Source organism: Vicia villosa, linkage group LG1, assembly GCF_029867415.1.
Source record: "Vicia villosa cultivar HV-30 ecotype Madison, WI linkage group LG1, Vvil1.0, whole genome shotgun sequence".
In the NCBI taxonomy this organism is placed as follows: domain Eukaryota; kingdom Viridiplantae; phylum Streptophyta; class Magnoliopsida; order Fabales; family Fabaceae; genus Vicia; species Vicia villosa.
The window spans coordinates 172795227-172820361 of record NC_081180.1 but is presented as its reverse complement, the minus strand read 5'-3'; the positions used below and the strand labels follow the sequence as shown (position 1 = coordinate 172820361).

The window sequence follows — 25135 nt, the reverse complement described above, 5'->3', positions numbered from 1 at the left end:
GTAACTCTTATATTGTTATCTTGTCTTTGAGATTTTTTTTCATCTTAAAGATGAGTAAAAAGTCAATTTTTTTAATGGTCTATTTTTTTATTTATCTTAAGCCTCTAGAAATTCAGAACCAACATTGTCAAAATATGTCATGAGACGCATATAAAACGCCCTTAGTTGAGATGTCCCCATACATACTTTTATAAGTATTTATCATCGTGACCTCGTCATCTTGTCTTGTCGAAACATGCCCCTCAAATTCCATAATTATTAAATATTAGACCTTAATGACCATTTGGATGACATTCAAATTGTCCCTCCCTCTCTTGGCTCATTTTAGGGTGGGAGAGGTACTCTAAAAAGGAGACTTCAAATCAAAATAAGACAGACTGAAATTTTTAAGTAGAAAAATCACCCTAAAATGTTTGAAATCATTAAGTAGAAAAGTCACCTACTATAAGTCTTTTGTGACTCTGTCTAACTAATTTCAGAAGAGTCTTCATGGTTGTCTTGGCGTGAACAAGAAGATTCTATAAATATCCATCAAATTTTAAGAAATTTGGGGCAAGTCTCATGTCAAATGGTAAGGCAATAGTAACTATACATTAAATAAATTAACCTTTCCTGTAATATGAAGAGTTTGAACTTGAACATAAACCATGACTTTTTTTTCATGTGTCAAATATCAGTGTGCACCAATTTAAAGGACTAATTGCACAATTTATACATTTGGTTTGCACTTATTCTAAATTTCCATAATATTATTTTTCATGCATATAAATATACAGAACATAAATACATAGAATCACTCCATAGATATTACATTACACTAACATTTGGAAGTAATAAAATGTGAAACATGGTCACAAATTAAGACTTATGAGAACTTATTTATTGATCATCATGGACTCTAAAGTTCAATCTTCTAAGCCAAACAGAATGAAGTATCATATGAAACACATCAAATCTCTTTGGTGGAGAATGTACCTCAAAATGTCTCCTAATCTGTCCAACTCTTCTCTGCATTCTTATATACTGCGTCGGAGTTATTCTCATCAAAATATCCTTCAACTTCGGAATATCCTCAACCGAAACCTCGACCGAAAAAGACTTCCAATTCAAAACATCACTAAACGGAGGAACATAATGATCTGAAATAAGCACTGGAACACAACCTGTGTAAATTGCCTCGACTAATCTCGGACTAGCCACCTCGTAACCACTTGGACAGAGACAGAACTTACTCTTCCTTAACATTTCATAGTAAGAAACACCCTTTGGAAGATACTTTTGAACCATGATGTCTGGATCCTTGTTGTTTTCCCAATGTTCAAGAAGAATCGATCTTATATAACCGTGAAGTCCTCCTGCAAAGAAAGCTAAAACCGAACGTTTAGATGCTGACGGTCCCCCTAGAAAACCATTTATCGAACCTGTTTGGAGATTGATTTCGGGTAATGAAACATCTTTTGCAGGGTTGAATTTTTCAGAGGTGTTGGCGTTACATAGTACGCGAATGGAGTTCTCGTGGAGGTATGGTACGGAAAATGAAGTCTCTGGCCCCTGAAATTAAACACAAGAAAAATACTCAACAAATTAGCATAACACTATTCTTATGTGAAGATGTTTGTTCTTGTTCTTATCTGAAAGTTGTAACAGTCTAAAAAATAAACTTTCTCTTATAAATAAAACGGACCAGAGGAAATAGTACTAGTGAGGTACTCACCCAATCATGGCAAGCTAGCATGAAATGATCAGCTCCAAGGCTTCGATTCCAATACGGATATTTTTCAGAAATGACATTGATATAATCCGTAACAGTTTTTCTTATAGGGCTAAAATCACGAGAATCTCTTAAATAAACGAATCTGACTAACATTACCACGCTGAATGGAAGGAAAAACACATGTGCTTTTTCAGGATCCCTCGTTCGAAATTTGTCGTTTATTTCAATAGCATGGATAAAGTTCCCTTCCATAGAGTATATGCTTTTGCAAGGTCCATTGTGGAAAACTGGGATCTCCCCTTCTTCGTAGACGAATACTTTGAACAGTTTTTCCATTTCTAAGTAGCTCCTGTGAAATGCCTTAGCATTCCAATACATTGGACCTATTGGAACATAATCCAGATCTTCTGTTTGACTGCTATTGATGGCTTCTCTAATGGCGGCTCGAGCTTGTAATAAACCAGCTTCTGTTCTATCTAAGATGCTGAGCTTTCTTGAATGAGGCACATAAGTTTCATTCAATGGATCAGTACTGTTGAGCCAAGGTTTGGAAATGTTGACAACTTCTGTTTCGTTCTGTTCAATACAAATGAGTCATTAACCTAAATGTTTAAATATATTTTAATAAATAGAACTAAAAAATCAGAACATAAAAAAATCAGCAAAAAAGAGAAACTGACAAAAAGGAAAAACAGAAGACTTACAGATTGTGGAAGTGTTTGAATAGTATGGACAAGAAACGGCGTTGAAGAAGAAAGATTGAAAGCATTGTCAGCACCCACCATTTCCACCACCGCTTCAGATCTCAAGTCCACAACCTTTTCTCTCTCTTCTGGACTCATTATAGAAACAAGCCCAAAAACTGCAACAAGAATAAGAGGAAGCAAAGACAAGAACAGCTTCATTGAATAAGAAGATGCTTTTGAACAATTCCATTTACCATTAACCAACCATTGTGATGAATGATATAACAACCTAAAAATTAAGAATGTTGACAAAAAGTGACCCCTAGTTTTGTTAGTTTTCAAGAAGAAAGAGTCAAGAATGAAATACAACTATTTTGCATTAGATGACAGCGGTGAAATTCATGCATGTTGCCATTGTCTTGTTTTTTCTGTCTTTTTTCTTTTTCTAAGTTAGAGTGAAACAAACGGAAACTAATAATCTCATAAGGTTAGTAGTTTTCTTAAACCATTTCTCTATAAGAAAACTTGTGTTTTTGCTCAATATTATAGGAAAAAGGTGGCATAATGGCATAGCAGGCAATTTATGCCAAGCGTCCTTAATATGCAAGTGTCGCATTTGCATGCAACTTCTTGGAATTCCGTTTCTACCCTTTTTCCTTTTGTCAACATACTACAATAAATTCATCTTTTTGTCGGTTATGTTGTTCTCTTTGTAGAGAAATGCTACCAACACTTTCTTTTCAACACTCTCTTCAACACTTTTTTTTTATTGGTTGAAACATGTGTTGGTCATACCACTTATGTGGGATTCATTTCCAAAATGAGAGACCCACACATGTTTCAACCAATAAAAAAAATGAGTGTTGTATTTATTTGTGTTGCCAGATAATAATTTCAGTATAATTTTTGAGTTTGTAGTCTTGTAAAATTATTTACTCTAGTGTTATAATGCATAGTATTAAAAGTTAACAAAACATAGTGTACGAAATCTGCTGTAGTTTTAATAAATATCGAATTTACAAGGATTAATAATCGATCCTAACGTTATCTACGGTTGCTGTATAAATGTAAGGATACAAATTTAATTGGGGAGGAAATTTAGAACAAGAACTTAATTTAGATTTAAAAAATATGACAAAAGCGAGACCAAAACGTGGTTCGTATAGATAAGGGTGTTCAAAACCAAACCAACGCAATAGAAAACCGCAAACTAAACCAAATCAAACTGAAACCGCAAAAAACCGCATTTGGTTCGGATTAGTTTGAGTCATTTTTTAACTAAACCGCACGGTTTGATTCGGTTTGCGGTTTGTATTTTGTAAACCGAATCAAACCGCATTATGTTACAACCTAAATTTTACTTAACTCACACTCAATCCATACTTAAACCTATTATATATTAGCCTTATGATTACGAACAATTTTTTCATCCTTAAACATATAATTTCAGTCCCGGTCTTCTCAATTCTCTAATAACATTATCGCACCTTCTTTGCCACATACATTTTCCCTCTTCTTCTATAATCTCTACTCTCTTATATTTTTTCTTTTTCACCTTCTCATTTTTATGTAAATGTTTCGTATTTCAGTTTCGTTTTTATCGCACATCTTCTTCTCTAATCTCTAACACTTTTTTTTATCTTTTTCACATTCACTAATCTTTCGTCTCTTCAATTTTTTTTCATTATAATAATTTTTATATTATTTTATGCTATTATTTTATGTTTAATATTCCACTTTTGTCTAATTTAATTTTTACATATTAAATGAAAAATTGTTGTCAAAATACGACGAGTTTTGTTGTTATTTGATAGTGTATGAATGTCTAAATACAAAATTATGTTGTCATCTATATGTGTATGTATGGCTCAATAAAATATTTGTAAAAAAACGAACCAACCAAACCGCATTAGTTTGGTTTGGTTTGGTTCGGATTTTTTTTAAAAGCCAACCGAACCAAACCAAACCGCACGATTTTTTCTCTTGCGTTTCGGATAATTTTTTTCGTCAAAACCGCCCAAACCGCACCGCGAACACCCCTATGTATAGATCATCAGTGCTCACAGTTAAGTCTGGTTAATTGACTAAATCGGGATAGTGTTTTCATTTAATAAAAAAAACATAATTTAAATGGACTGTTTACGTTTGCAAAATCGAAACCGAGTTTTATCCAAAAATCTATACTATCGCTGTCGCGGTTCACCGTGTTAAAGCATAAATTTTATATTTTTGAAAATTAAGTACTTTTAATTAATTAAAAAGTCGTATTTTGTTAAAAATATTTTTAAAGTGTTACTAGTCGTCGCTTGCATGACACCGGAATTTAAACCCACAAACACGTGCTGTCGTAACCATAGTTATGGCTAGCCCAATCAATATGAAGCCCTGTTTTAAATAAAAAAATAGGCAAAAAAAATAGTAATTATACAGAAATTTTGAATTGTTTTGGAAGTTTTGAAAATAAACATAATTTTATACTTATATTTAAACACTAGGTGTAAAATGTTTTGAAAGTAATTATTTAATACCTATATTTAAGAAAACATGTGTAAAATGTATTGTTTTAATAATTAAAAAAATAAATGGCCCCTAAATTTTGGGCTCAGAGTTACAGCTCTTGCTGCGCCTGCTGAAGGCCGACCCTGTTGTAGATATATATGAAGAACTACGAATTGGTTCACGAGTATTGGTTCCTAGTACTTTTGCGTATTGGTACGCTAAAATTCGCGAAGAATTCACGTTAACTGAAGAACCAAATGTACCAAAAACAATATGAACTTCTTTAAAAAATAAATTCACTTTAATAATAATAGTGATAAAACTATTGCCCCACCAACTCAAAGCTATTTTGCAAGCTCTATTTGATTTGAGGGCCCCACTAATTCAATGCACTTAACTAAACTCTACTGAATATCTAAATTGCAAGAGTTTTTTTAGCTGCCTTATATTCTGAAACTAAATAAATTATCGATGTCGAACTTGTATATATTTTTTACCAAATATATGATAGTGTCCGTTAGGGTCGATTCTGATCGGATTCAGGCCCAAAACCTCAATTCTGTCCAACCCTCGGGTGACATATATTGGTCCAATTCCGACCAGATTAAACATCGTTTTTTTGGGTGTGGGTAACTAAATCAGTTTATTTTGGATTTCTTTTGAAGATGGGCTAATACATAATTCAGCCCAAGTAGTAAATTCAATAGATTTTTTTCTACTTTTTTAAATGGAAATTTCTTTATACACCCATATAGGATAAAGAATTCCCCTGAAAACCCCAAAATACTCTTTAGATATACATATCTGAAGGCACCCTTATCTCATTTTCAAATATTTCAAATGTACATATCCGAAAACACCATGAACCAGTTTCGGATATGCATATCCGAAATATGCTCTGAGTCCTTTATTTTTTAAAAACAACAACATTACAGTGTTACATTGGGAGCATCGTAGCAACTAAAATTAATAAATACCTCCTATTATCCGACAAACTGTAACGGGTTGTAAAAATACGTAGACTAGAATAAAACATTGATATCATAATATAAAAATAGTTGTTCGGACAAGTGTAAAATGTCAAAATATTGCAATACTGAAAAAATCATAAATAAAACATAAATAGGAAACTACTACTGAGTATGCCTAATGCGAACTTTCTGCGACCTCCTCTGCCTCCTATACGCCGCCGCACCAGACGCGTCACTGACCATCCTCTGCACTATGGCAACCGCCTCTGAACCACCTTGCTCAATGATCCCTCTCTCCATTGCCTCCTGTCCAATCAAATATATCTGCTAGCATATCGGCAAGAGATCATTGGCATGGTCATCCTTAGCCTGCTGGTTCTCCAAAAGTTCCTTAGGTGCTGGTATAGGTGGACGCCCAGGAGCCTAGGGTGTCATGATAGGATGTGACACCTGATAAAACAATGCACGTGGCCATCTACACAGTGCCAGCTCTGGGTTGCCCGCATACGCTGATACTTCTCTGAGACTAAATGATGCGCCAAATCCTCAAAGATAGCAGTGAGCTCTCGGCGGGTAACAGTGTCGGGAGCAGCCTCAAATGGAGAGCTCGGTATAATCTGCACACACGTCCAAGCTGTCTCATGCACCGCTCCGACAGATATCTAACTAATATGTTAGCCCCACATGCCAACCATCTGGAATATGTTAGTACACGTTAACAAATAACATATTAAATGTGATATAACTAAAAATAAATGTACTGTAAGGAGTGTGCAAGATCCAGTCAACCGTCTGGTCCTCTAGTTGCATGCTTCATTCAGCTTCTAGTATAGGTATACCAGAATGACGGCCCCCCAATTCCACTCGTGAACTGTAGTGAAATCAATAAAATACCTGAGGTATGTCTTGTCCATGTAGGTGGCACTTTTGTCCACAAAGTGGGACGTGCCAACTAGGAACATGAACCAACACCGCAAGGCGCAAGCTCGGTGGTACTCAACAAAAACATCATCACCCTCCACCTCGGACTCCACTTCCGTCACCAAATGGTTCTCATAAAGTTCTTTCAAGCTGGAGAACCAGATATGTGCCCCTTTTGCTGCTCTACACTCATAATCGGCCAAATATGGGTCCATACCTAGATAATCCACCATCCACTCGATGGCCTCAACCCGTTGTATCTGGGAATGGTCCAATAACCTCCCTCTGATCGGCAGGTGGAGCAGACAAGCCACATCGTGAAGGGTGATCGTCAACTCCCCAACAGGAAAGTGGAAAGACGACGTCTCCTTATGCCACCTTTCGACAAATGCCCCCTGCATGCCTTGGCTAATGGTACTATATCAGGTCATGCATAACCCGCCAAGTCCGCATCCATCTACAACATCATTAAACCACTGAGCCTGTGGTTTAAATAGATCAAAAAATTTCCGTGAATGGTTCACGGATTTTATGGGCGTATGTTCCTGTCACAACAAAAAAACAACAATGTTAGTTAAACCGTTTGAATTCATTTCAACTATCTGTAATTAAAACACCATATTTACATTCCTTTTTTTTTTACAGTTTTCACATTTCCATAACTTTATATTCTCTTCATTTACATTTTTGTTATTTATCCTTCAATTGCCTTTACATTGTTTATTTTACAAGTTTCAATTACTACTTTAAATAAGATTTGTGTAGATTAAACAAATTCCAAAATAAGAACACAAATTCATGTTAAATTGTTCTTTATCTTTTATGAAATTATTTCGAACATAAAGCACATGTCTTAGGATCAATCTAGTCGATCTTATGAGTAGCCAAAAGCTATTTTTTACTTTTGTGTTTGGGTGATGGTGACTATTCGACAAGATCGAATAAAAAATAATTTGTGGAAGCATTTGTAAACCTCAATGGAGATTATTGGACTATGGTGCTTTAGGTGACTTTGAGTACAAGTTCTAAAGATACGTTATTATAGCTTAGTAATGATTGTTTATGCCCCACCATGATTGTCGACTACCTATTGATGAATTGAAGAACTGATCACCCTTAATCTCTTGTTAATAGTAGACGGAATCATGTTGGATGGGATACACTTGTCTTGCCAGCTCGATGGTGTGTAAAGTGTTCAACGTTATATGGTGAAGATAGTCGTTCACCATTTCGTGTGAACCTAATGAAAAATAGCTATGAAAGAATTGGGACTTATTGAATAGTTCGGAGACTTGAGTTTGTATGCGAGCTAACGCCGCGGAGTGGAAGATTGAGGATATCAAAGGTGAACAATGATTTTCTAGCGGATAGTAAAGAGAGTCAGAAGCTAGATGTGAAACTTTTAGATTTGGTAGTTGATGGAAATCAAAATGAGGATAGTGATTTGAGGTAGATGCTCAGGGTGGCGCAACTGAAGCATGATGTGGCATAATTGGTTATATGGTGTGACTTTTTAGGAGTCGAGGGTTAAACATTAGAAGCCTGCGAGACTGATGCAAACCATTGGACATTCCAGAATGGAAGTGATAGGTGAAAAGTTTATATATTATTTGGGTTGATGCCATGTCAATGGATGTATTGATTTGCATGTTCGATTGGTGGATTGTTGATATCATGTTGTTGTATCATTGTAAGGTCGTGTGGTGTGATATCTAATTTTAAATGTGTTCGTTGTGATTGTCATAATATATGTTGATATTGAATTGATGTTATGTGATGTTATAATGGTTTGGTTGTTGCGGTTATGATGTTGTTGTTGGTTGGTTGTTGATTGTTGGGAATAATGAGTAATATTATGTGTTATGACGAAGTTTGATTATGTTGTTATGTTGATAACGCTATGAAGATGAGGTGACGATGTAAATGATGTTGTTGCTGTTTTGTTTAGGATTGATATACACATATATGGGAGTACCATTATGTATGTGTTTTTGTTGTTGATGATGTTGTTATGATGATATTGTAATGATGTATTTATGATGTTGCATGTCCAATTATAAATGTGATATGTTGACGATGATGGTGTTGTTACTACGTTGAAATGTTGTTATGTGTTGTTATGTTTGTTAGTTGATATGTCGCGAAGACGTTGAATGATTAGCATGTGCTTTTGGTTGAATTGTTGTTGTGTTTTCATTATGTCTAGATTAATGGTAATCGAAGTGTTGCCAAACATGAATTGGGGGTCGAAGAGTAGGATGCGAGGGTGGTATCTAGAGTTGATTACATCAGGTAAATTTTCGAGGACGAAAATATTCTAAGTGGAGGAGAGTTATAACGCCCCAATTTCAGTGTAAACCATTTTTAATTTTAGGGTTAATAGTCATTTACCCCCTGCCATATAGGCGAGTTTTGATTTATCCTCCTTTAAAAAAAAGTTTTGGATTATCCCCCTATAATTTTTGGGCACCCCCCTAAATGTGTAAAAACCAGGGGGGTAAATCAAAAAAATATATTTTATAAGGAGGTAATTTTTCCTCTTAGGGGGCAAAAAGAATTTTAAAATTATAGGGGGGGTAATTCAAAACTTTTTTTTTAAAGGGGGGTAAATCAAAACTCGCCTATATGGCAGGGGGGTAAATGGCTATTAACCCTTAATTTTATATGTTAATGTATGCTTTTTTTTTAGTTGATGCATTTTATGGAACCTTTCGATGTAGGGCGATGTCCTTAGAAATTAGAAATAGAGGTGTTTGGGGGTGTGTGACCAATTGTGTAGAAACATAGAGGTGCCGGAAAAATATGGTATTTAGTATATTTAAATTAGAAGTTTTAATTAGATTTAATATTATTAGTGATATTATAATCAAATAAATATTTAGTTGATATTAGTTATTTATTTAAATTGGGATATTATTATTTTATTTAGTTGGATTAATATTAATAGAATATAATAAAGGAAAAAGTGAGAAGAAAAATTAAAATTGGTATTACGTGAAAAAGGAGAAACAGAGAAGAAGAGAGGAGAACCAAGGTTAGGGCTCAAGGGGAGAACCACCATTGTTAGCGGCGAAGAAAACTTGCTAGGAATTCCAAGGTAAGGGTGGAGTTCCGACTTTCTACGGGATTGTATAATGGTTTGCATGTGGGGTTTTGATTGCTTTAGCTGTATGAATTTATCCATGAGATTGTTGTTCTTGTATGTGAACTTAAATGTTGAATTATTGACATATTTGTGATTTAAATGGTGAAATTGATGGTATAGAATGAGTGTAATATTGTGCAATATGTATATATAAATTTGTGGGATTGAAGAACATGTTTTGGTATGCAAATTTGGGGTTTTGGGGGTGGATTGGATTGAGTCTCGTAGTATAAAAAATGTTTTTTTTACTTTGGTACAATGGGAACCGGTTACTGGTATATGGGTATCTGATTACCACTTGAGTTCGGCGTATCACCCATAGACAGATGGACAGACGAAGATAACCATTCAGTCGTTAGGAGATTTGTTTAGAGTTAGTGTGCTTAAACAAGGAGGTATATGGGATAGTTATCTTCCATTGATAGAATTCACTTATAAAAATAGTTTCCATTCTAGTATTGGAATGACACCTTTCGAGGCGTTGTATGGTCAGAGGTGTAGGACTTGGTTGTGTTGGTATGAATTTGGTGAAAGCGCAGTACTTAGATCTGAGATTGTCCAACAAACTATAGAAAAAGTGAAGCTAATTCGGAAAAAGATGAAAACTTCACAGAGTAGGAAAGAGAGCTATCATGATAAGAGGAGAAAGGATCTTGAGTTTAAGGAGGGAGATCATATATTTTTTAGAGTCACTCCAGTGACCGGTGATGGACATGCATTGAAGTCAAAGAAACTTACTCCTCGGTTCATTGGTCCGTATCAGATTTTGGAGAAGGTATAGACTGTTGCTTATCGGGTGGCCTTGCCACCTAACCTCTCAAATTTGCATGATGTGTTCCATATTTCACAGCTTTGGACATACATTTCGGATCATCTCATGTGATTTCGATGGATGATGTACAACTATAGGATAACCTTATGGTCGAGACGTTATTGGTGATGATCAAAGACCGTGAAACGAAGAAGTTGAGAGGCAAGGATATTGCTTTCGTGAAGGTAGTTTGGAGAGGAGCTGTCGGAGAAAGTATGACGTGGGAATTAGAGAACAAGATGCGGGAGTCTTATCCAAAATTGTTCAAATGAGGTAATTTTCAAGGACGAAAATATTCTAAGTGGGGGAGATTGTAACGCTCCAAATATTTTATTTATTATTTTAATCGGTTGTTTGTGGTTTAATTGATGCTATTGTTGGTTCGTCGGTGTTTTATGCGGGATAGTGTCAAAATAGAATTTTTGGGAGAATTAGTATAATTAAATAAGGTGGTGGAAATTATTTAATTAAAAATAATTATGTAGAATTATAATAATTATTTAAATTGGTTTATGAGGAAAATAGTGAGGATAATATGAGATTATCATAATAAGGTCTAAGGGTTATTCTAGTTAAAAGGGGGGAAAGGTGAGTTAATCGAAACATTTTTGTGAAAACGGTCGTGCTCTGAGAAGTTGAAGCAAGGAAGAGAGAACAAGCAAGAAAGAGAGAACAAGTAAGGGAGAGAGAATTCATTGAGAGAGCTTTAGGAATCTTCAATCTAAGGTAATGGTGGGGTTCCGACTCTCTAATAGGTGGTTTAATTGTGGGTATGTGGGAATTGTTGAATGTTAGGTTTTGGTGTGGGTTGTTCATAGATTAATCCTTATAATTAAATACGAATGATGAAATTGATGTGATAATTTGGTTAGGAATATAGTGTATTGTATGTGTTATAAATTGTGCAATTGGACTGGTTTTATTGGGGTTACAAACTGGAATTTTGGGTCTAAGAGGAAAAATCATGTAGTAGAAAAATTGCAGGATATTGGCTCTGTTTCAGTGATGTAACTGGTTACATCATTTGGGGTAACCGGTTACATCATTTGGGGTAACCGGTTACATCGTTAAATTTTACAAATATTGGCAGTGAAAAAGTGATGTAATCGGTTACATCCTTTGAGGTAACCGATTACATGGTCCAAAAGTTGTGTAACAGAGGCGAAAGAATGTGATGTAACCGGTTACATCATTTGAGGTAACCGGTTATCTTACTGAAGCTGGTAGTTTTTTTAAACTTTGAAAATTAATAATTTTTGACTCGGATGTCCGTTTGGACCATTGGAAAGCTAAAAATATTCTCTTTATTATAATGATATTTTGATAATGGAAATGATATTTTTCTTTCGGAGGCGTATGCCTTGTGTATCACTGTCGTATGAAATACGATGAATTTTGTTGTGATTGAATGATGATATTGTACGAGGCCATTCTCCCCTTAGTTCTATCATGGACCATTCCTCTTTTAGGCCCAAGAAATTATCCTGGTCTGAGGTCCCTTAAGCAATAGGCCTTAAAAAGGACGAAGTGATTTAACTCGATCATATTGTCGTTTTAAAGATTTTGCAGGTTCCCCAGGAGACATATGGCTGAGTCCCTTAGGCAAAGCTAAGAGCGAGTCCATCAAGGGATACTCTAGAGGGAGAGTCCCTCATGCATTGTTTTGGGATATACACTAAATTCTCCTTTTCGTATTCCTAATCGTTTAAACCCATTATTAACCATGCTCTCTAAGTTTTGTAGATTCTTAACCTCTAATTAATTTCATGTTGCTTGAATTTTTCGTAGTTTTCCCACTAATCTCAAATTTTTATGTTGCCTTATTTGCACAAAGTTTTTGTTTGAAGCGAACCTTTAAAGTGTAGAGTTTGTTGGTTGTTGATCCTTTAATGAAGATTCTGCGTGTATTATCTTTTATGGCAGAAAGGATCCTTCACTGAAGATCCGACGTGTATTACCTCATAAGGAACCAAGGATCCATTAGTGAAGGTCCAATGTATATTGCTTCATAGAGAAACAAGGATCCTTAATAAAGGTCTAACGTGTATTTCCTCATAGAGCAGCAAAGATCCTTCAGTGAAGTTCCAACTTGTATATCCTCATATGGAGGAAAGGATCCTTTAATAATGATCCTACATGTGTTAATTCACATGGAGGCAAGGATCCTTCAGTGAATTTCCAACGTATATTGCCTCACAGGACAAAAAAGATCCTTTAGTTAAGCTCGGGCATATATTACCTTTAGGATAACAAAGATCCTTTAGTGAAGATCCAACGTATATTTCCTCGTAGGGCGACAAGGAACCTTTAATGAAGGTTCAGCGTAGAAATCTAACATGTAGAAATAAAATAGCCAAGAAGACAGGGTGCCTCGTTAAAACCTCCGCCCATGCAAGGAAAAGACTCCAACCTACCTTGAATACTTTTTATGACAAAATCTTTAAGAAAATACAATCGCAGGTTGAGGTCCTCGCCCTAATCAATAAGAAACATCTAAATCACGAACTATAATAGTATCTAAAATTAACTGGGTTTCAGGTTCTAGAGATCAACTCTTTGTCCAGTACTTTGATATTATAGGCACCGTATAGTAGCTTCTAGTATATCTCATACGGACCTTCCTAGTTGGATAACAATTTTCCTAATACAAGGTAGGTATGGCCATTTGTATGTGTACCAAGTCTCCCTCATACATCTCCCTTGGGACTACCTTCCGATTATACCTTATGGCGGCCCTTTATTTAGTGATGAACTCCCTGATATGAACGATCTCACTAGTTTCGTCAATCAAGTTAGTTGTGCATCAAAGTTTTGTCTCGTTCTCCTCTTCATTGAATGTTGCACGCTTCCAAGTGGGTGTGCCAATTTTGACTAGCACAATGACATCACCATCGTAGACCATAGTAAATGTGTTTCCTTGATAGTAGAATGGGGGTGGTGTGATATGACCATAAGACCTCGTGAAGTTACTCAGCTTTAGACTATTCGCGTCACCTAGCTTTTTTTTATCCTGCTTAGTTTAATTTTATTTGTTAACTCTACATGTCTATTGGCTTGCGGGTGACCGGCTGAGATGAATCTCGTTTGTATCCCAGGTGATGGCAAATTCTACCACAATCGAACTAGAAAATTGAGTGTCGTTACCAATAGAAAAGTCGAACCATTTGTGTCATAATTTTGGAGACAACATCCAACTATATCCACTTCGTAAAGTAGTCTATCTCAACAATCTAGAACTTCAACTATCTTAGCGTCAAGGAAAAAGGTTAGACTTATACGGTCACAAACCCAAATGATTCAAATTTAAGCACACTCATACAATCAATATAGAAAAATAGAAAACATCGTTAAATCATACATCTTATCGTATGTATGTAATGTGAGTGTATCCAAATTCAAAAACATTTGTGATTGTGTCCATAGAAGTCTTGCTCGTAAATTGGAATGCCTTTAAGTAATTTTTTTTTATATATTTTAAAGAATTGATATATTTTTTATATAAATAAAAAAACAACAAATTAAACTCATTACTAAAATGAATTGACAAAAAGACTTTAACAAAATGATTGCAATGTTACTAGATGAATGAAATGATTTTATGTGTTAAGAATGCCAAAACTATTCAAAAGAACATAAAAACGTGACTAACAAATTGATGAGATGTTGTAGGTTCACTTTAGAAATTGATTCAAGCCATCAAATAGTCAAATAAAAAATTATTGGATTTACATAAAGAAAGATAGTGATTGAAGTTTAACATGACTTAAAAGGGAAAATTCTAATGTAGCTGATAAATGACTAAATTTATTGGTGACAGATTATGATACTTACAACAAAAAGTTGGAAGCACAAACACATGGATTCTTTCTTTTATTTCCCTGTCAACTTTATTTTTATACTCTAATTTTATCGATAAATATCAATTTTTTAAGACAATTATCGATAAAATCAGTTTTATAGTAGTTCTCACAGTATGTGCTGAATAATATTGAAATTATTGTTGTGAGAGCCGTTTATGTTTAATGCCCAATAATATTTCAAATAGGAATTTACTTCCAATTGATTGTACCTATAAAAAAACAAAAATCAATTATAAAACATTTTTTTCATTATTTTATACTTGATCTTTTTTATTTTGCAACACTATAAAAAAATATTCAATCTGAAAAAATAACAACCACATATGTCACTAATCAATCATTCTATCATACATTGTTGAAGATAAATATGATTTCTATTTCCTCCAATATGTTAAAAGATTAGATTTTTGATTCATCCTTAAAGGTAACTACACTAATCGAGATAAAATTTGTTTTCTATTTCCTCCACTATGTTAATGGATCACTATTTAGCTTAGTAGGACAAAACTTTATTTTAGTAGAAATAAAAAATATATTTATATTTATTCAATAGCTACTCATGAAAATTTTAAGTGGAGCAAATATCCCCCTAATTTATTATAGCTAGATACCCGTCTGTATTTAAGATTTTAAATATTTTAAACAAATATGTAAATTTTTAATCAAAAGAGTAGAAAAAATATTATTTAGATTCGATTTCAAAAACTAAAAAAAAAAGTATCATTTAAATTTATTCTTAATTTTTTTTCAAAATATAATAAAAATTTGTTTAAGAGTTGATACAAGACAAAATGATAGAGCTTTTGAAGAAGACAACCGAGTGGAGGAAAAATAAATAAAATTTTAATTATTTTTGAAATAATTTTAAATAAAATAATAAATTAATATTTATAACAACATTTTTTTAATATTTTGAGAATTACAATACCATAGGTTGAATTTGAATAACTTGTCAAAATCTTCCTAAAACCTTAGAAGTCTTTATTTAATACAAATTTTAACTTTTGTTTTTGTAAAGACTTTTGAAATTGTATTGATGATGTAATCTTTCTAAGATTTAAAAAAATTAATATTAATTATTATAGAAGTTTAAATTGAAAATATATTAATTATAACCAATGTTTATAAATAAAAAAATACTTTATTTAAAATATATTACAAAAGAAAACAACCAGTTGCATTCAGTGTCATTTGATATAAATTAAAAGGTCAAATATATTTTTGACTCCTATAAATATTTCAACTTCAATTTTTAATCTCTATTAAAAAATAATATATTTTAATCCCTACAAAATTATGTATGCAGTTTTAGTCTTTGTATTTTCTAAAATTTTAAAAATTGTTGAATAATCCGTAAACTTTCAAATTTTTAAATAATTTTTTTCATATATATTTAAAATACAATAAAATATTTTTTATCAAATTTTAAAATTTTTTAAAATAAGAAGAATTAAATGTGAATTTTTTAAATTTCAAAAAATAATGATTAAAGTAATAAGAACTTCAACTTAAAATCAAATTTTGAGTTTTTTTTTTCAAAAGAACTTTTTATAACGTTCTAAATATGTCTTCAAAATATTCAATAAAAAATACACGTTGATTTAACATAAGAGACTAAAATTACATGCATAATAATTTTGTAGGGATTAAAATATATTATTTTTTTTATAAGGATCAAAAATATATTTAAACCTAGATTAAAATAAAGTATTTCTAATGAAAATAAAATTATTTAAAAATTTAAGAAAAAGATTTCTATTGAAGCTAATTAAAATAGTTTTCAAACTATCAACATAATTTGTAAGAATAATTTTTATTTTTTTCATCACCCGAATCCGGCCCCCTGAATTGCATAATGTGGTTTGGAAGTCTCAAGTAGTTTCATTTTTCACATAAAAGTTTGACCAGTTTGTTAATGATTAAAATAAAAATTGTATTTTTAAAATTCTTTGGAAAATTTTAATATAAACATTGACTACAATTGAAAAATATTTGAAATTAAAGAGCTATACATGTTGAATAACTTTCATGAATATAGTAGACAAATATATTCACCATAAATTGTACTTTTTTATCTCTTATTTAAAAAATAAAATTTTAAAAATTAGTCAAAATAGTTTTTCCGTTTTCACCATAAAAAATATTTATTTTAAAAAAAACTTACAAAGACACAAAAATTAAAAAAAAAAAATCATATAGATATTCTAAGGTTTAAGCAAACAGACAAATTAATTCTTTAAGAATTTTAAATTGAAATACCAATTATAATTTATTATAACCTAAACAAATGGAACATATTCTGCTACTTCATAAAGCACTTTTAAGTTCGATTGTGCAATTTTGACCCCAAAAAAGAAACTAGACTTCTTCAAAAGTATTAGAAAACCTTGGTATTGGAGTTTAGCCTAGCTTGCAAAATTCAGTTCAGTGAAATTTGTGTTTTTCATAAAATAAGGGTAAAAATGGAGCAAAAAATGTGTAATTCATTTCATTATATGACTTTCCAAACCATGTAATGATGATTTTATTTTGTTCCATCATATAATATTAAAACAGTATAATAAGGGTAACTACATATTTTGGTCAGAAGTTTTTCTAGACAAAATTTTGCTTAACTACTCAATAATTTTTCAAATTAAAACCTGATTTAAATATACACCAGAATTAAAGAAAACCTCAAAATTAACTAGCAATTTCAATCAGGCATTTTTTTGTACAGATTTTCTCTTAAAAGCACAAAATTTCAAATTCAAATTTTAAAACATAGAACTTGAGTAGTTAACTCAAAATTTAGATAACTTATATCTACATAGAAACACAATAAAATTTAGGGTAGTAATTTTGATGACAAGTGCCTTTAAAATATTCAAAATCAATGCATTAAAAGCTGGAAGAAAAGGTCATCAATCACCACTTTATAATCATACCCAAGTTTGTTGGCACTGTCATGGAATTCATCCATCTCATTGCTTGGAACCTGAATTCCAACTAATACATTTGCTCCAGTTTCACCCTGTTAGCCACATCAAGCACAAGTACTCCATTAGATTGCATTCGACGGCGAAAAGAATAAACAAGTACACATGAAGGAGTTGACTAGAAGAATAGAATGTCGCAAATTCTCACCTGTGCACGGTAATGGAATAAACTGATATTCCATCGTGGACTGAAGGAGTCCAAAAATTTCATCAAGGCACCAGGTCTTTCTGGAAAGGTAAAACGACAAAGAACTTCGTTCTGAATATCCGGTCGGGCTCCCATCTGAAAAATGTTTTCAAAACAAAGTAAGCTTGCTTAGTCAAATACAAAAACAGGATCAGTCGGTTATTGGGATACGAGTAGTAAACAGTTTAAGACCACTAAATCAAATGGAGCAGCTATTTGTCATGTTTTTAGTGTGAAACCAATTTACCATGTGTCGCAAATGATCTTTCACCAAGTCAACATCTGAGAGATTGTGAGTTACAAGCTGAGAAGATTCCATTCTCTCTTGCATTTTTTTTAGCTCGGACGGTGTGTGAATCCCAACACTGCATATAAACAGAATGAATAATAAAATATTATCGAGTTGGCATAAGACTTGTTATCAACGTATAAACAGGGCATTTCATCCATTTCTATGATCTTACCTGTAAAGGACAATAGCTTTCTTCTCGGAATTATATCTGTATTTGAATTCTGTGATATTCATCGGCCCCACCTGCCAAGGCCAGAAGAAAATCAGTTCAACTCTGTTAAAAGAAAAATAACAGTGAAGTCGTTGAAACATACCAATTGACAAAACTGTTTGAAACTACCAGGCTCCTCACGCAAAACAGTTAACAGCAAAGCTTCTTGTTTACGACCGACATTAGCAAGTTCAGTTACTGTCCTAAGTTTATCAAAGTTCATGTTTGCTCCGGAGGTTATTGCTATAACATTTTCCCCCTTGAGCCCATAATACTTGCAGTAAGCCTCAGCTCCAGCAAGAGCAAGAGCGCCTGCGGGTTCTAGTATGCTCCTTTTTTCCTCAAACATGTCCTGCAACAAGCTTAATCAGTGCCATGCCTTAAAACTTTAAAGTCCTAAACAACATGTGGTGCTTTTCGTTCAATGTACAAACATTCAAAGGTCTACGTAGAAAAATAAGTTACAATTCTTATGGATATAAACAAAACAGCTACACTTGGACGAATGACAACTTACAAACTCAACAGCTACACTTAAACAGATAAAGCATTTAATAATTCTTTGATTACACAACTAGAAAGAGTTTGGAAAGTTATTCTAGTTCGAGCTATTATATGAAAAATACTACTCCACCAATCAATTCAAGATTTCTTATTGCTAGCTGACTCACAAATCGTCAAGCAAATCTGATTTCTTAACCAATTTGGTCAAACTTATGATCGGCTGTAAACTGTTAAGAAACATAGACGGGAATGAAAACTTAATCCGGCATCAAAACGATAAGAACACGAATTTAAATTTCATTTGAAAATAAATTAAGAATTTCTCGATTATATTTTTCATAAAACTAGAGAGGTAGTTACCATACATTACGGTGATGTGCAAGTGTGTGGAATCTGTCTACAGCATATGAGATTCTGATAGCAAACTTTCACAAGGGAAAGGGCATCTCACCTTTATCGATGCACAAATTGCATCACGGCTTACAAGAACAACACCATCGACCAACTCTTTGCACAAGCGAAAAGTTTCTACACCGACCTCTTTAACAGCCACACCATCTGCAAATCCTCCAACCTGGTCCAAAATCACTCTGTGGCCATGATGAAGTGACAAAGCCATTGCATTTGCATCAGTGGGTTCCACCCCAATAATTTTAACCTGTTTGCATTAAAAATGTCAGAAGTCAGTTAACTACTCAACTTTTCCAAGTGAACAAAGGCAAAATATCACGCAAGCAAACAAACCTCTGGATTAATCCTCTTCACGTAAGCGGCAATACCAGCAATGAGACCACCACCTCCCACAGGCACAAAAATTGCATGAACTGGACCCTTCATTTGACGCACAATTTCCATCCCAACAGTTCCCTGACCCATAATGACATCAGGATGATCAAAAGGAGGTATGAATGTACGACCCTCTTCTATAGCACGCTTCTTAGCATAAGCTTGTGCTTCGTCATAGGAATCCCCAATAAGGACAACAGTAGCACCCAGTCTCTCCACAGATTTCCACTGCAAAGGTAAAAAATAACAAAAGCGCATAACTTAATTGACCACATTAATTTTTTTTCATCAAGATATTACAAGAAACAAACAATGTAGCTTTTCTGGTTCTATCCCTCCGAATATTAAGGGAATGGGACCTTAGTAAAATACAGCCAATGATTGTTTCACCTAGGAATCAAACTCAAGTAATTCAGATCTATTCGATCTAAACCAACTCATTAAACACGTGGTTAGAAAAAAACAAGGCATCGTTACAACTTATTGTCTTGTTAAACCAGCTCAGTTGACACCTGTGCAAAGACATCCGACTACAGAGGCGTGGGACCGAACGGGAAAAGATTCCCTCTGGTATGAATTTGGCTGGAGGGAGAGCACTGTCCATTCACACCCTTGAAATTTCATACTTTTATATTTTATGTATGCTTGACTTTTCATCATGTGGTTGAAATTCCACTATATGTATATTCCATGGGAGAGAACTCATTCCCGAACTCGAACCTACAACATCCCACTCATTCACCTTTAAGAGGTGAAATTCCAGATTCTAAGCTATTAGACCAAAAACAAACAAAGCATGAAAAGTAAATAAATGAAAACCTTGATGTCGGGCGTGGTAACGGGCATAGCAATAACAGCGTTGCAATTCAATCTCTTGGCAGACAAGGCAACTCCTTGAGCATGATTTCCAGCAGAAGAACATATAACCCCTTTCTCCAAGACTTCCTCAGGAAGTTTAGCCATCATATTATAAGCTCCACGAAGCTTAAATGAGAATACCTATCACACAATCCACAACTTCATAAGCAACATACCCTATAGCTAAATGATCAACACAAATACCAACAAAAAAATTAATAATAATAATTTATGAAGCTCTACAGACACTAAAACTAATCACAAGTGTTGACAGACACCTACACTGATGGAACTTTTTTCAGAGGTGCTACAAAGATAATCATAACAACGAGAACATAACCATAAAAGAAAAACAGTTCATAAATGAAAAACTTGACGATCCTTACAGGTTGAAGATCCTCCCGCTTAAGCCAAATGTTAGCACCAATTCGTTCAGAAAGCTTCGGCGCAAACTCAAGAGGAGACTCTTTAGCAACATCATAGACCTTAGAAGTGAGTATACTGGTCAAATAGTCCATAGGACTAACCAACGCATCTCCTTCATCGGAGCGCGCCCGGTCAGGAACCGCTCCGACGTAACCGGGAGGGTACTGAAGTGAAGCAGTCGAAGCCTTGAAGGGCGGAGGAAGAGGAGGAGCCAGTGGCGGCTCAACGGGAGAGAGTAAAGGAGAGGGAACTGCTTCCACGGGTTTGGAGAGCGCGGGGGTAACGAAAGGCTTGAAGCAAGGGTTAGGTTGAAGAGAAGTACGCTGCATTCCGTGGTGGTGGTGACGGTGGCGACGGAGGAGTGGTAAGTGAGGTTGAGCGGTGGATAATCGGAGCGCCTCCATGGATTGGGTCATGGAATTCAGACACGGTTTTGGTGAGTCAAATCCGAAGGTTATGTGTTAGTGTAATGGTGTACTTATTTATCATATATATAGTTCGAAAAGGAAAAGATTCCTCTTGTGACGTGTGGTTATTAATATATAAAAAATTATTACTTAGTTTAATTTAAATAAAAGATTAATTTTCTGTATTAAGTATGTAAATTTTATAAATTTATATTTAATTAAATTATGTGGAAAAAAACTGTATGTTAATTTTTATAATATATTTTACAAATATTTATATTGTGTTATTTGACATTTTGAAAATTTATGTTATTTTAATATATATTTTGAATTTTTCATGAACTTTTTAAAATAATATATATATATATACAAAAGAACAGGTTAAAAGTATTATATTAAAAATATCATATTTAAAAATTTTAATGAATTTCTTTTTAAGGTTAAAATGTATACATGTTAATATATCTAGAAGACATACATTCAAAGGATTTTTTTAAATAATTAACATTTAAAATTTAAAATTAAATATGTTTTTTTTCCAATAAATTACCAAATTTTGTTTTTAATCTATTATCTATTATTATTATCTATTATTAATATATAAAAGCAAAAGTACCTGGAAATTCCACTTAAAGCCCTCTAATAAAAGTACTAAAACTTTTCTAATTCCATAGGTAAAAAAGACTTTTAACAAAATAACTCAATATTATTGATTTGACATTTATTGCTGCTGATGTGTCGCTCTCTTAATTTTTGTTGGTATTTTATTTTAATTTTTAGTTATTTATTTACACAAATTACAAAACCCTAATAACTCCTATTAAATGTTAATTTGAATACACAAAGTTATTCTATAATTTGGATCGATATATTTTACGTTTTTGAAAACACAAAACCCTCCACTACCAAAAAAACATAAAACCCAAATTTTTTATTTTTTTATTCGTTTAAATTCTTTAAATGCACCCATTATTTGTCCACTTAAAATGCTATCACCACAAAATTAATGATACTGCACGTTCACTTATGCAAGCATTATTTGATTTATTTATTCTAATATTATTCTATATTAATTTTATTTATTCTTTGAATGCCCACTAAACAATTCAATACCCTAAATTCAATTCTTCAACACAAACTCTCCATATTCTCTGCATGTAAATGAATGGAGAGAGTGATTTTATTTGTTCTTTGAATGCCCACTAAACAATTCAATACCCTAAATTCAATTCTTCAACACAAACTCTCCATATCCTCTGCAAGTACATGAATGGAGAGAGAAGTTTCACAAATATCTCAAGAATCCCAAACGACGTTTTCAGATTCACACAACTTCCTATCTCCATTAAATTCCACCACTTTTCCATAAACCTTAATATCCACAACATGAGGCTGACTATATATTCACCTCACAGGCGAAAATCGGCACAACATCACCACCAATGGCTTCTCCCACCTCATAGATTCAACAAGAAACATCCGTTTTAAAACCTTTGACATTGAACCACCTTTAACCCTAACCATGGTATGCAAATATTTTTGTTAGTTGTTTTGAATCGTAAAATTTTGATTTAATTTTTAGATGACGGGTTTTATGGATTTTGATGCAGGTAAAATCTGTGGGCTTCACGGTTACAGATGTTCTTAGTTTGTTCTAGATGAAAACGGGTTTCAATTACTAATATATGTTTTTGGTTTTTTGAAGGTTCTATGGGATACAATTTTGAAAAGCTTTTTCTTATATTTCTATGGGATATCTCTTTGCATGAATTGGAGAAAGTATTTGATTCAAAAAAGCAATATGCTTCATCTGATTGATCTCTATGAAACTGAAACTCAGTGGCATGATATCTATATTACTTGAACTTAATCAAGGTTTTATGTTTAAATTGTAAAGGTTTCATTTGATTGTTTGATTTTCATGTTTATTTTGAAAATCGTTAGGGATTTCCAGGGAATCATAGAAACAGGTCACTGCACAGCTCATTCCTAAGTTCTTCAGGTTCTTTTCCTGAACAGTTTGGTATGACACTTGCTGAAAAACTTGGGGTATGTCATGTATGATTCACAGATAATGAATATATTGGTTGGTATGCTTTCTTTGTTGTTTTTTTCGTATGCTTTAAGGTTTGTATTTTTACAATTTTTTATGTTGTTGAACAGGTTCAGGTACAAGTGATAAGAGGGCGGCCTCTTTTTTGGTAAGTTTTGATTTTTTTAGGATGTTACATTCTTTTAGAATATGGACTTGATTATGATGTTTTTTTTTTTGGTTTAAATCATTTATTAGAGTTTGTGGAGCATGATAATATGCACAAGGCTCTTATGTCTCTGCTGAGTAACAAAATGGATGAATCTGTAGATTTAGGGTTATTATCATATTATAATGAATAAATGATTTCTTAGTTTTTTGCACTTTCAGTATGAGTTTTCACATGCAATAAGTTTGTTATTGGAAGTTCCGCAACAAGTTGTTATTCTACTGAATTTTTAAGCTAATTGGTTCCAAGTTTTATGACAGTACTTTCTGAGTCAAATATATATAACACTTGATGGAGGGCATTGGAACTCTCTATATTAAGAGAGGCGCAATAGACATTTTTTTTATGTATATTTAGTTATAAAATACATCATGTAACCTTAATTATAAAATAGTGACATTTTTTTATGTATATTAAATAATATTTATAGTGTGATTAATGTGTGTGATTGTATAATATAATTATTACTAAGTTATCATTTGAATATAAATATATTTAATTATGACGTTTTTATATTTAAAAACAAATTAAATGTATTAATAAGAAATATATTTCACAAAATAATAATAAGTTTTAAAGTTTTATATTTTAAAAAGATATATATTCAAAAAGAGTATTATAACTAAGAATAGAAATAATAATAATGTGTCACAATTTTAATGAAGTATGTGTTTTAATGTATCAATTTTAATATTAAGTTAATACAAAACAATTAGCGCAAGCATTTGCATTCTGAGACACATGAGAAATTACCACCACCTCAAAATCCCCATGAGCTGCATAATCCGTCGAAGTTTAACTTTCACCTAAAATTATCACATGAGCTCCATGATCCGTCTAAGTTTAACTCTCACCTAAAATTGCGAGACACGTGAGAAATTATCACCACCTCAAAATTTTAACTTTCACCTAAAATAAATTTAAATATAAATATCAATTTAATTGTCATAAATATATTTTCTTTCCTAAACATAAATTGTTATTAAATGTATTTATAGCACTATATCTAAATTCAATAGAAAATAATTGATAAGTACGACTATAAAATTAAATATATGAAAAAAATATTTTTTCTTACAATAAAGCTTTTAGGATACTATTATATTTAACAGCAATGCTATGTGTATACACCTACACCGTATTGGTGTATGTACAGACGGCACTGTTCATGTACGGACGGTACTATTCACCGTCCGTACATGAACAGTGCAATATTATATTAATATTTTTTTTACGTTTTTTATTTATTTTTTAAAATATTATTTTTTTAAAAAATATTTTTTTTATATGTTTTAAAAAAATATTTGACAATACCTGCAGATTTACTTCCGGATTTACCTGCATTTGAAATTACCTGCGGATTTACCTAAATTTGTAGGTAAATTCGCAAGTAAATCCGCAGGTATTGTCAAATTCGTAGGTAAATCCGTAAGTAAATCCGCAGGTATTGTCAAATCCGCAAGTAAAATCCGCAGGTATTATCAAATCCATAGGTAAATCCGGAAATTAATCCGCAGGTATTGTCAAATATTTTTTTAAAAAACATAAAAAAAAATATTTTTAAAAAAAATAATATTTTAAAAAAATTAATATAATATTGCACTGTTCATGTACGGAT

The 25135-nt window shown here is 32.8% G+C and overlaps 2 protein-coding genes across 3 annotated transcripts; both read right to left on the bottom strand.

The window, feature by feature from the left end:
- Nucleotides 1-728: 728 nt before the first annotated feature.
- Nucleotides 729-2896, bottom strand: LOC131620431 (probable glycosyltransferase At5g03795). The gene is made up of 3 exons (XM_058891506.1): nt 2419-2896; nt 1715-2290; nt 729-1551 (listed from the first exon to the last, which is right to left on the bottom strand). The coding sequence occupies exons 1-3, from the start codon at nt 2617-2619 to the stop codon at nt 880-882; spliced, it is 1449 nt and encodes a 482-aa protein (XP_058747489.1). The 5' UTR covers nt 2620-2896; the 3' UTR covers nt 729-879.
- Nucleotides 2897-14679: 11783 nt separating this feature from the next.
- On the bottom strand, nt 14680-21319 carry LOC131644659 (threonine dehydratase biosynthetic, chloroplastic). 2 transcript variants are annotated; one of them, XM_058915219.1, is made up of 10 exons: nt 20810-21319; nt 20385-20564; nt 19524-19793; nt 19231-19437; nt 18379-18627; nt 18237-18307; nt 18020-18137; nt 17734-17868; nt 17535-17620; nt 14680-14816 (listed from the first exon to the last, which is right to left on the bottom strand). In XM_058915219.1, exons 1-10 carry the CDS (start codon nt 21263-21265, stop codon nt 14714-14716), a joined length of 1875 nt encoding a protein of 624 aa, XP_058771202.1. In that variant the 5' UTR covers nt 21266-21319; the 3' UTR covers nt 14680-14713. The 2 variants fall into 2 exon arrangements, with proteins under 2 accessions (XP_058771202.1, XP_058771203.1); XM_058915220.1 differs by lacking the exon at nt 14680-14816 and having other exon boundaries at nt 17272-17620.
- Between the last annotated feature and the right edge of the window lie 3816 nt (nt 21320-25135).

Bases quoted from the DNA above. Each gene is read 5' to 3' on its own strand.
- LOC131620431 (XM_058891506.1), bottom strand. From the start codon at position 2,619: ATGAAGCTGTTCTTGTCTTTGCTTCCTCTTATTCTTGTTGCAGTTTTT. The intron at 2,291-2,418 runs GTAAGTCTTCTG...TGTATTGAACAG, and splicing joins TTCAAACACTTCCACAATCT to AACGAAACAGAAGTTGTCAA. The intron at 1,552-1,714 runs GTGAGTACCTCA...GTTTAATTTCAG, and splicing joins TGCTAGCTTGCCATGATTGG to GGGCCAGAGACTTCATTTTC.
- LOC131644659 (XM_058915219.1), bottom strand. From the start codon at position 21,265: ATGACCCAATCCATGGAGGCGCTCCGATTATCCACCGCTCAACCTCAC. The intron at 18,138-18,236 runs GTAAGATCATAG...GTTTATATGCAG, and splicing joins AAAGCTATTGTCCTTTACAG to TGTTGGGATTCACACACCGT. The intron at 14,817-17,534 runs GTATGATTATAA...GTTTTTTTATAG, and splicing joins GACAGTGCCAACAAACTTGG to GTACAATCAATTGGAAGTAA.